This window comes from Salvelinus fontinalis, chromosome 16 (genome assembly GCF_029448725.1).
Source record: "Salvelinus fontinalis isolate EN_2023a chromosome 16, ASM2944872v1, whole genome shotgun sequence".
NCBI lineage: Eukaryota > Metazoa > Chordata > Actinopteri > Salmoniformes > Salmonidae > Salvelinus > Salvelinus fontinalis.
Window position 1 is genome coordinate 39,528,607 of NC_074680.1, and position 12,034 is coordinate 39,540,640.

At 42.5% G+C, this 12,034-nt stretch overlaps 1 protein-coding gene across 1 annotated transcript; it reads left to right on the forward strand.

The window, feature by feature from the left end:
- Positions 1 to 200: 200 nt before the first annotated feature.
- LOC129813139 (trifunctional enzyme subunit alpha, mitochondrial-like) lies at positions 201 to 12,033 on the forward strand. The gene is made up of 20 exons (XM_055865346.1): positions 201 to 318; positions 1,064 to 1,105; positions 1,182 to 1,252; positions 1,423 to 1,556; positions 1,790 to 1,928; positions 2,913 to 3,032; positions 4,274 to 4,376; positions 4,552 to 4,674; positions 4,752 to 4,870; positions 5,040 to 5,096; positions 5,222 to 5,331; positions 5,614 to 5,748; positions 8,076 to 8,247; positions 8,366 to 8,452; positions 9,241 to 9,381; positions 9,527 to 9,595; positions 9,733 to 9,928; positions 10,198 to 10,312; positions 10,497 to 10,642; positions 11,348 to 12,033. The coding sequence occupies exons 1-20, from the start codon at positions 255 to 257 to the stop codon at positions 11,491 to 11,493; spliced, it is 2,289 nt and encodes a 762-aa protein (XP_055721321.1). The 5' UTR covers positions 201 to 254; the 3' UTR covers positions 11,494 to 12,033.
- The last annotated feature ends 1 nt before the right edge of the window (position 12,034 follows it).

The window sequence follows — 12,034 nt, forward strand, 5'->3', positions numbered from 1 at the left end:
ATTTATGTTCAGCTCACATAATATAATTTAAAAGTATGGGTGAATGTGTCTGTAAAAAAGAATTGTGGCAAAAACGAATGTAGAAATTAAGAAATGCATTTCTATAGCTTCCAAAAAAAAAATTACAACGTGGGGGAGTGCCAAGATGGAGGCACGGTGGCTTTAACACTGCGCCCCCTTATTAGTCATCTAGTGTATCTATAAGTCATTGGTTGTCAGCAGTCAGGTTGTTTCGGTGTTCTTGACCTCCTAAAATGGCTGGTGTTCGAGCCCTGGGTGCGCTGTCCAGAATTACAGCAAGGAGATACGTCCTCTCAGGTAAAATTGTGTTGAAATGTGTGCAATTGATGCCAAAGTCAAATGTTGTTCGATTGTTTAGCCACATTTTGTAAACCGGCGCCTCTCTTCTGTCTGAGATGCTAGCTAGTGCTAATGGTGCAGCTAACTTGGCTAGCAAACGTTAATTTAGCTGTCAGAAGTCTACCGGTAGCTAGCTGACACAGTTTACTAACTAATTTAGCAACGCAACTTTACTGGTGCACACATCTGGCTTTCGCTCCCTATTTGTAATTCATTAACTAAGATTAAAATAGCTAGATAGTTAGCAGTTAACTGATGCGAGTGAACTTTCACCGAGTGAGCAAACTAGCTACGTCACATGAATTAAGTTAACGTTAGTCTAGCTGGCTAGATATGAACACCCACTCATCGCCACATTCAAACTTTCTATGCAATTGAATTGTTTTCTTGATAAATCTACACTTTACATTAGATGCTTCCATTTGTCATTGTCTAATTTTCTGTGTAGACAAGGAATCTAGGTGAAAGTTCAGTGTCTGTTTGAGGTCAGACACCCCCCCCCCCCATACGTCTCGTCATCAACACTTGTCATGAGTTATCTGTTGCAGCCCCAGGCCTAGAATAAATAAAGCGTTGCCTAAATATTTCACTCCCTACAGACACACCCCCTCAACCTTAGCTAGTTTTTGTTAGCTAGCTAACTTCCTTATCAGTAACTAATGTATTGAATTTAGTTAACCCTCTTCTTATTTTGTATTTTTAGGTATCTCATGCCGTACCTTTTCAGTTGGCCTTGCCATGCCAGGTAAGTTGAAAGACTACTTGTGATAATAACTTGATTATAAATTTATGACGTTAATTTGATCTCTCTTTCTTCTCAGCCCGAACCCATGTCAACTATGAAGTGAAAGAGGATGTTGCGGTCATTCGGATGAATGACCCAAATTCTAAGGTAATGTATTTAAAAATACATTTTTCATGTACAGTACCAATCAAATTTAAACTGCCCTATGAGATTGAACCCGGGTCTGTAGTGACCCCTCAAGCACTGCAATGCAGTGCCTTAGACTGCTGCACCACTCAGGAGGCACCAGTATTGTATGTCTATCCATGTTTTTGCAGGTCAACACTCTGTCGGTCCAGATGCAAAATGAGATGATAGAAGTATTTAATGAGGTCTTGGCCAACGATGCAGTCCAGAGTGCTGTCCTCATCTCCTCCAAGCCTGGCTGCTTCATTGCAGGAGCTGACATCAAGTCAGTCACACCTTTCACATTATATGATATAAATGTTAATATTTGGTGCCACCTTGGCTTACATGCTCTGTAATTAAAATGCTGTACTCAGATTAGAAAGTAGTCTAATTCAGGCTTGTTTCTCAATGTTGCATATCAGTCTAGCGTAATGCATTTCACCACTATGCAAGGTTTGGGTGTGCTAGGTTGCTAATTTCTGTGTTCCCCCCACTACTGTCTCCTCTTTTTTGCAGCATGATCCAGGCCTGTAACACCTCCGAGGAGGTCACAAAGCTATCTCAGGAGGGACAGAAGATGTTTGAGAGGATTGAGAAATCGCCCAAGCCCATTGTTGCGGCCATCAACGGCTCCTGCTTAGGAGGCGGCTTAGAGGTGAACAAAATTACTTCCTTTACACTAATACATAAAATCATCATCATTATTGAAAAAAATACTATTCTAAGCGACTTGCGACAGCAAACGTCCCACTTTAAATCTTTGTCATACTATAGACTTTTTATTATTATTTAGCATGCTAATCCACTTACACCGTTTAGGCTAGAAACGTAATTAAAAAATGTTGCTGTAATATTGCCTGAGCAAATTGCTGAGGACAGCCTGGGGCTGAGGACAGCGCAGTGTGAAAAGGCCTATTGTGACTTGACACATCGGCTTCTGACCACTTTCCCAACAACGTAGACAAATACTTAGACGGCATGACATCTTGGTCTACTTCTCTGCTATTCAAATCTTAAATCGGAACAGAAATATATTCTACCGATCAAAAGATACAGCTGTTTTAGTAACCGCATCAACTACATTTAATCTAACCTTTTTTAAAGCCATACATCAGGAATTAGGCAATGAAGCCCTTTACTTTCCCGGAGTCAGATCAACTTGTGGATACCATTGTTATGTCTCTGCCTCCTGTATGAAGGAAGTTGGAGGTAGTTTCATGAACCAATGCTAACTAGCATTAGCACAATGACCGGATGTCTATGGTAACATCTAGCAAGCAACTTCCTTCAAACTGCACACACATGGTATTCACGAGTTCATCTAACTTGTGGATAAAGGGCTTCATTGCCAAAATCCCAAAGTATCCCTTCACATTTTTTGTTAAAATGTTGACCACTTTCCCTACAATGTATGGCATCTTAGTCTGCTTTTCAAATCTATAATCGGAACACTTCTTCCACTACCACAAAAAAATACTTTTAAAGAGCTAAAGCAAGTCCCACAATTTCACTTTGTCTAGTATTACTCAGTATCGTAACAAATTACAAAATAATCTCGGACAACAAGACAAATTTGACTTCCTTTCTTCCAAAGTTAATGATTTTCTAAACGTAATGTTTCAATGTGTTGTGTCTTTAGTTTGCCATCGCCTGCCAGTACAGAGTTGCTACTAAGAGTAAGAAGACAGTGCTGGGAACCCCTGAGGTGATGCTTGGTCTTCTACCTGGAGCTGGAGGAACACAGAGACTCCCTAAGATGGTCAGTATCTGGGAAAATACTTTATACGTTCAGAAACCCTCCCTGAAAAGCACAGTAAAACAGATCTTTGCGGCATGGGGCTGTGCATTATCATGCTGAAACATGAGGTGATGTTGGCATATGAATGGCACGACAATGGGGCCTCAGGATCTCGTCACAGTATCTCTGTACATTCAAATTGCCATCGTTATGATGCAATTGTGTTCGTTGTCTGTAGCTTATGCCTGCCCATACCATAACCCCAACACCACCATTGGGCACTCTGTTCACAACGTTGACGTCATCAAACTACTCGCCCACACGACTGCATCGGCCATTCCGATTAATCGGTCGACCTCTATTTGAAACCGGGATTCACCCGTGAAGAGCACATTTCTCCAGTGTACCATTGAAGGTGAGCATTTGCCTACTGAAGTCTGTTACGACGCCGAACTGCATTCAGGTCAAGACCCCGGTGAGGATGACGAGCACGCAGATGAGCTTCTCTGAGATGGTTTCTGATAGGTTGTACAGAAATTCTTTGGTTGTGCAAACCCACAGTTTCATCAGTTGTCCGGCTGGCTGGTCTCAGACAATCCTGCAGGTGAAGAAGACTGCTGTGGAGGTCTTGGGCTGCCTGATTACACGTGGTCTGAGGTTGTGAGGCCGGTTGGACGTACTGCCAAATGATCTAAAATGATGTTGGAGGCAGTTTGTGGTAGAGAAATTAATATTCAATTCAACAGCTCTGGTGGACATTCTTGCAGTCAGCAGGCCAATTGCACGCTCCCTCAACTTGTGACATTGTATTGTATGAAACTGCACATACTAGTTGTCTTTTATTGTCACCAGCACAAGGTGCACCTGTACAGTATAATCATACTGTTTAATCAGCTTCTTGATATGCCACACCTGTCAGGTGGTTGGATTATCTTGGTAAAGGAGAAATGCTCACTAACGGAGATGCACAAAATTTGTGACATTTCTGGGATGTTTTCTTTTGGCTCATGAAACACGGGACCAACACTTCTTGTTGGGTTTATTTTTGGTCAGTGTTGTATTTCAGTGATATTGGTAGAGTGAAACTCAGTCACTACGCACACTGACTGTACTGCATAATGCTACAGTATTCTTTAATACATTGATCTGATTTGCAGCACTCTTTGCCTGTTGTAGTAGTGTTTAATTTTCTTGATTTGGTGTCAGCAGTTAAAAATTAAATAAATGGAATGCTGTCATAGTGTAAAATCTGTTGTCTTCAGGTTGGTATTCCTGGTGCCTTTGACATGATGCTGACTGGAAGAAACATCAAGGCAGACAAAGCCAAGAAGATGGGTCTGGTCCATCAGCTAGTGGACCCGCTAGGTGTAGTAATCACTGCACTAATGCAATTATAATCAATAAAAGTTACTGATAAGAGCATACCAGTATTCATAGAATGTTCTGAGATTTACAATAGCTGGAAATTGTTTACAGGTTAGATACTGTCAGGGAAGGTGTCTTAACTGCTGCTTATTGATCCCCCTTTTTGATATTCCAGGACCTGGATTGAAGAGTCCAGAGGAGAGGACCATTGAGTACCTGGAGGAGGTTGCCATACAGTGTGCCAGGGGAATTGTCCACAAGAAGATCTTGCTCACCAAGAAGAAAGGCATGATGCAGAGTAAGTATTTGCGTATTAGAGGCCAATACTTTTTTGGGATGCTTTTAACATTTAGTTTTTCTCTCCTTCCTCTGCAGAAGTCCAAGACTACGTAATGGGCATTGAGTTTGTGCGGCAACAGATCTACAAAACTGTTACTGGCAAAGTCATGAAGATGAGCAAGGGACTGTATCCTGCACCTTTGAAAATCATTGAGGTAGGACTTTGGTATATCTACTTCTCCATTTAATGATGAGGGTTTTAGTGAGTGAAGTATATGAATTGGCAGCAATTTTTAAAGTGGACACAGAGCTCCAGATTAAACTTTTCTCTCATGGTTCTATTGAAAAAGACTTAACTTCTATTCGTTCCTCTCTCCCCCTCAGAGTGTGAAGGCTGGCTTGGAACAGGGCCCAGATTCTGGCTATTTGGCAGAAGCACAGGTCAGAGAATATACATGGAGTTAAATAGATTTCTGAATCATATGCTTATCAGTAAATGTAATGGTTTTGTATGGAACATGGTTTCTTTCAGTCACTGTTTTATCATTCTTATTCATTCTTTACAGAACTTTGGCAAATTGGCAATGACTTCTGAATCAAATGCCCTGATTGGACTTTACCATGGCCAAGTGGCATGCAAGAAGAACCGCTTTGGAGTCCCTGAGAGACCGGTCAAGTAAGTGATTACCTTTGACCCAAAACCAGTAAAATAGCTATTTTCATGTTTCAATCAGTGAAAAATGCTAACCTTATTACAAATATTGTAATACTGGTCAGATGATTCAGAGTTTCTTGGAGATCAAACCACTTATGCTGATTTCATTATTTGAGAGGTCATGACATTAACCTTGTAACTGGAGATATGGTACAAACAAAATGATTTGGGGGGTGGGAATCCTTGGTGGACAATAATTCCATTCTATTGTAACAGCCTGTTTCTTCATTCTGCATCCACCAGGAACCTGGCTATCTTGGGAGCAGGTCTGATGGGTGCAGGCATTGCCCAGGTGACTGTGGACAAGGGCATCCACACTGTCCTGAAGGACACGACCGTGGAAGGGTTGAGCAGGGGTCAGCAGCAGGTCTACAAAGGGTGGGTTTACAAGAGCGCAATACTGCACTACAAAGGCAAGGTGCAGTAACTATGCATTTGGTCAGAAGTCTTTGATTTGTTCTAATGGCCAGATATATCTGATATGTTATTTAGTTTCCTGAAACAAGAACATGCCAGTCAATCATATATATGTATATATGTATATGTGTATATGTATATGTATATGTATATGTATATGTATATGTATATGTGTATATGTATATGTATGTGTATGTATGTGTATGTATGTATGTGTATGTGTGTATATATGTATATGTGTGTATATATGTATATGTGTGTATATATGTATATGTGTGTATATGTATGTATATGTGTATATGTGTATATATGTGTGTATGTGTATATATGTGTATATGTGTGTATATGTGTGTATATATATGTATATATGTATGTGTGTGTGTGTGTGTATATGAGTATGTATGAGTATATATGTATGTATGAGTATATATGTATATGAGTATGTATGTATGAGAGAGAGATCAAACTGTCCACTTAGGAAGCAACACTGATTGACAATAAATTTCACATACTGTTGTGCAAATGGAATAGACAAAAGGTGGAAAATATAGGCAATTAGCAAGACACCCCAATAAAGGAGTGGTTCTGCAGGTGGTGACCACAGACCACTTCTCAGTTCCTATGCTTCCTGGCTGATGTTTTGGTCACTTTTGAATGCTGGCGGTGTTTTCACTCTAGTGGTAGCATGAGACGGAGTCTACAACCCACACAAGTGGCTCAGGTAGTGCAGCTTATCCAGGATGGCACATCAATGCGAGCTGTGGCAAAAAGGTTTGCTGTGCCTGTCAGCGTAGTGTCCAGAGCATGGAGGCGCTACCAGGAGACAGGCCAGTACATCAGGAGACGTGGAGGAGGCCGTAGGAGGGCAACAACCCAGCAGCAGGACCGCTACCTCCGCCTTTGTGCAAGGAGGAGCAGGTGGAGCACTGCCAGAGCCCTGCAAAATGACCTCCAGCAGGCCACAAATGTGCATGTGTCTGCTCAAACGGTCAGAAACAGACTCCATGAGGGCCCGACGTCCACAGGTGGGGGTTGTGCTTACAGCCCAATACCGTGCAGGATGTTTGGCATTTGCCAGAGAACACCAAGATTAGCAAATTCGCCACTGGCGCCCTGTGCTCTTCGCAGATAAAAGCAGGTTCACACTGAGCACATGTGACAGAGTCTGGGGATGCCGTGGAGAACGTTCTGCTGCCTGCAACATCCTCCAGCATGACCGATTTGGCGGTGGGTCAGTCATGGTGTGGGGTGGCATTTCTTTGGGGGCCGCACAGCCCTCCATGTGCTCGCCAGAGGTAGCCTGACTGCCATTAGGTACCGAGATGAGATCCTCAGACCCCTTGTGAGACCATATGCTGGTGCGGTTGGCCCTGGGTTCCTCCTAATGCAAGACAATGCTAGCCCTAATGTGGCTGGAGTGTGTCAGCAGTTCCTGCAAGAGGAAGGCATTGATGCTATGGACTGGCCCGCCCGTTCCCCAGACCTGAATCCAATTGAGCACATCTGGGACATCATGTCTCGCTCCAACGCCACGTTGCACCACAGACTGTCCAGGGGTTGGCGGATGCTTTAGTCCAGGTCTGGGAGGAGATCCCTCAGGAGACCATCCGCCACCTCATCAGGAGCATGCCCAGGCGTTGTAGGGAGGTCATACAGGCACGTGGAGGCCACACACACTACTGAGCCTCATTTTGACTTGTTTTAAGGACATTACATCAAAGTTGGATCAGCCTGTAGTGTGGTTTTCCACTTTAATTTTGAGTGTGACTCCAAATCCAGACCTCCATGGGGTGATAAATTTGATTTCCATTGATCATTTTTGTGTGATTTTTGTTGTCAGCACATTCAACTGTAAAGAAAAAAGTGTTTAATAAGAATATTTCATTCATTCAGATCTAGGATGTGTTATTTTAGTGTTCCCTTCAATTTTTTGAGCAGTGTATATATAAGCACCAGAAGTTGCTGTCGGTCTATACAGAAAAAGACGAATAGCGCACCACTAATTAGCTATTGACTATTTCAGCTACACAATCTCCTGGCTGTCTGGCATATTGGGGGTTAAACTCCTAGGAACGGTTTCCTACAGATTAAGAAATTGCATTTTAGTCCAGGACTAGGCTTAATCTGTGTCTGGGGATCTGACCCTTAAAGCATAGCTGGAGTTGTTGATAAAGAAGAAACTAAATATTGTTGAACCTGCCCTAATCTCTCTCTCTCGACAGACTTAACATAAATGTTGATTGGGTAGCTAGTACAGAGATTAAACCTGCCCTCACTTTCATCACCAGCCTCAATGACAAAATCAAAAGGAAGGCCATCACGTCATTTGAGAGGGACTCCACACTGTCCAGCTTAACTGGCCAGTTGGACTACAGTGGTTTTGAGAAGGCTGACATGGTCATCGAAGCTGTGTTTGAGGACATCAACATCAAACACAGAGTCATCAAGGAGGTGGAAGCTGTAAGTAGTGCAGAATTTTTAAATTGGGGCCCAACAGATAGCTTTTTATATATCAAAACTAAAATAAGCGCTTCTTATTGGACAACACTGTTCTAAATTAACTTTTTTCTGATTACAGTTGATTCCACCTCACTGTATATTTGCCACCAACACGTCTGCTCTCCCCATCAAAGATATTGCTGCTGCTAGCATGAGGCCAGAAAAGGTAAGAGTTCAATGAGATTAACATTCTTGTTAAAAAAAGGCCTTATTGCTCCTTCAAGCCAGATTCAAACAACTCACTAGTATCCCTTTGTCCACAATAACCTCTCAGGCTACATGTTTTGTGTGCTTTGGGCTGGTTATTGTCTCTGTATAAGTAAGCCCTGTCCAAGCTAGAACTTCCCATAGAGGCAGGAGCCAATCTCCTGTTTCTGTCACGTGAGGCAGCTTGATGTACAAGTACACCTCCTGGACAGGATGCTAGTCTGTTTCAGGGCCTTACCTCCAATCATCTCCTTAAAGGGATACTTTGGGATGTTGTCTATTTCCCCATAGTTGGATGAACTTGTGGATACCATTTTTATGTCTATGCGGGCGGTTTAAAGAAAGTTGCTAGCTAGCGCAATTGCTAACTAGGGTTAGCATAATGACTGGAAGTCTATGGTATCTGCTAGCAGATATCTGTAGACTTCGCCATTGTGCTAATGCTAGTTAGCATTGGCTTGCGAAACTTTCTCTAACTTCCTTCATACTGGACACCGAGACAAACATTTATCCACTAGTTAATCTGACTCTGTGGAAGTAGATGAAGTGCCTCATTGCCAAAATCCCTTTAATACTGAGTGCCAAGCAGAGAGAAGGCAGGTCCCATTTTCAGAGTCTTTGATATGACTTGATCAGGGATTGAACCCCCAATCTCTGAGCGGACACTAACCACAAGGTCACTGAGTAGTTTTGCCTGTATAACTGGAGCCATTGCAATAAATAGAGTTGTATTTTCTATTCCTGTAGGTTATTGGTATGCACTACTTTTCTCCAGTGGACAAGATGCAGCTGTTGGAGATCATCACGACAGATAAGACCTCTAAAGACACCACTGCCTCTGCTGTTGCTGTAGGCCTGAAGCAGGGGAAAGTCATCATCGTTGTCGGAGTGAGTGCGCTTCTGCACAGTGCCCACTTCCCATGTTCTCCCTTAGCTTGTTGATAAACATCACGACACTAATATATGAATTTGATATAGTTGATACTGTAGTGCTTTTCATGGTGCCTATAATAACTAGTGTGCTTGTTTGCAGGATGGACCCGGGTTCTACACCACCAGGTGTCTGGCTCCTATGTTAGCTGAGGCAGTGCGAGTACTACAGGTTAGTGTTGTCACACACAATGTCTCTTCATCTACAATGTTGGAATGGCGTGGGTATTGTCTCCAAAAATTCAAATAATGTACCTGTGTTTCTGTATTCAAATCAAATTTTTATTATTTTATTATGTGTGTTCTCAGGAAGGCGTTAACCCCAAGAAGCTGGATGCCCTGACCACAGGTTTTGGGTTCCCAGTGGGTGCAGCTACACTGGCTGATGAGGTGGGCATTGACGTGGCTGCCCATGTGGCTGAGGACCTCGGCAAAGCATTCGGATCCAGGTTCGGAGGTGGAAACGTTGATGTGCTGAAGACCATGGTGGAGAGAGGATTTAAGGGTAAATTATTGTTTGTATGACTTTGAGACAAAGGCTCTTTCAAAATGTTTTGAACTTCCCTTGATTTCTTGCATCCCTTCATCTTGCCTTCTTAATACATTGGAGGAGAAGGTAAGAGGGGAGGAACTTTGGAACTTCTCCACCAATGAGGTTTGAGAAGGAGAGTATGTGAAGAATCAAGGAAATTTGGGGATAAATTATGTAATGGGAAACGCATGATCCTCATTGGTTTTATCTGATACCCAATTAGATATATTTTCCATCAACAGGCCGCAAATCAGGAAAGGGCTGCTACGTGTATACGCCAGGACTCAAAAGCAAAGATGTCAACCCCGATATTGACGACCTCCTGGAGAAATTCAAGTTGACACCAAACCCTTCAGTGTAAGTCGCAACCACTGCGGAGATGTCCCCTCTAAGTGACTTACAGTACAGTGAATGCATACATGTTTTGTATGTGATCCCAGTGGGAATGGCATTTGCTAGCTCAACCCTCTTACCACCTGAGCCACACAGGATCATCTACTCTCCACACCACCACTTAACTGTCTGGGTCTTTTTACTCCAGGTCTTCAGACTCTGATGTCCAGTACCGTCTGGTCTCGCGGTTCGTGAACGAGGCAGTGATGTGTCTGCAGGAGGGGATCCTGAACGGCCCCGTAGAGGGAGATATAGGAGCTGTGTTCGGACTGGGATTCCCCCCCTGCCTTGGAGGTAGGGATTTACTCTATAGCAAGGGTATTCAAATTAGTCTGGAGGTCCGGACGGAGTACTGCTGGGTTTCTGTTCTATAATTAATTCTGATAATGAATTGCACCAACCAGTGTTCCAGGGCTAAGTTGGTCCCTGACTAAAGGACAAGAATGAAAATCAGCAGTGGAGCTTAAATGTTCCTTCTCTAGACGGCTCATAATAATGGTTGGAATGGCATCTAACATGAAAACCATGTTTGATTCCATTTACTCCATTCTGGCCATTTATTATGAGCCGTCCTCCCTTCAGCAGCCTCCACTGGTCTTATACTATATGCCACTTACAGTGCAGTGACTGCATACATTTTTGCTATATATCTAATCCCTGTGGAAATTGAACCCATGACCTTTTACCAGCTGAGCCAGCCACACATACAGGATGATTACATGAGCATGAAAAGCTCTAATGACATTGCATGTGTTGCTGAACTCTTTTCAGGTTTAACAGCAGGCACCGCCTTTTTGTTGTGCTACAATTGGGACTTTTCTTTCAACTTCCCTGTTTAGTCCTTTCCAGTTTGTGGAGCTGGACTTCACTAAATTTGATTTATCCAATTTCAGTATTTTAGACGGCTATCAGATTATCGTGCTATCATAATTTGTCCTTTTGAAAGAGTGAATCCTACAAACATTATTTTAACCTTCTCTTGAAACCTTCTCTGTTCAGGTCCTTTCCGGTTTGTGGATACCTTCGGTGCCGACAAGCTAGTAGAGAAGATGAGGAGGTATGAGGAGGTTTACGGCAACCACTTCACCCCCTGTCAGCTACTGCTGGATCACGCCAAGGACTCCAACAAGCGATTCCACAAGTGACTTTCCTCATCTACTGCTACCATCTAATAGCAGGCTGCCATTAGAATGTGCCTATGCTGTGTATTTGTCTGTTAACTTAAGCTCAGTGCTTATTTCTTTGAAGTTTGCAGAAGAGAAATCACGAGGGGCCTGTTTTTACAAATCACAAAATGTTTCAAGTTCATAACTAACAGTTCTTTTTTTGGGGTGTTTAATAAAAAATAAATTGACAGTTCCCTTTTTTGATAATGTTCTGCTGTAATATCCATCTGAGGCAGGTGTAGACCCAACTGGCAATCCTAGTCTTCTTGATTTAAATTCATGTCTTCATCTCAAATGACTCCCTATATAGTGGACTCCTTTTGACCAGGATCACTATATAGGGTGCCATTTCAGTTTTCATAAGTGACCAGTCTTGGGCTGTTCAATCATGTTTATTCATCTGAGGTGAATGTTTCTTTTTTTTTACATTTATGATTTTGGTCTTTATGCCATGGTTTGGGCAGTGATGTATTTAATATTTAGAGCCAGTAAATGAATAAATAATGATATTGAAGTACAT

Bases quoted from the DNA above. Each gene is read 5' to 3' on its own strand.
- LOC129813139 (XM_055865346.1), top strand. From the start codon at position 255: ATGGCTGGTGTTCGAGCCCTGGGTGCGCTGTCCAGAATTACAGCAAGG. The intron at 8,248-8,365 runs GTAAGTAGTGCA...TTCTGATTACAG, and splicing joins TCATCAAGGAGGTGGAAGCT to TTGATTCCACCTCACTGTAT. The intron at 9,596-9,732 runs GTTAGTGTTGTC...GTGTGTTCTCAG, and splicing joins AGGCAGTGCGAGTACTACAG to GAAGGCGTTAACCCCAAGAA.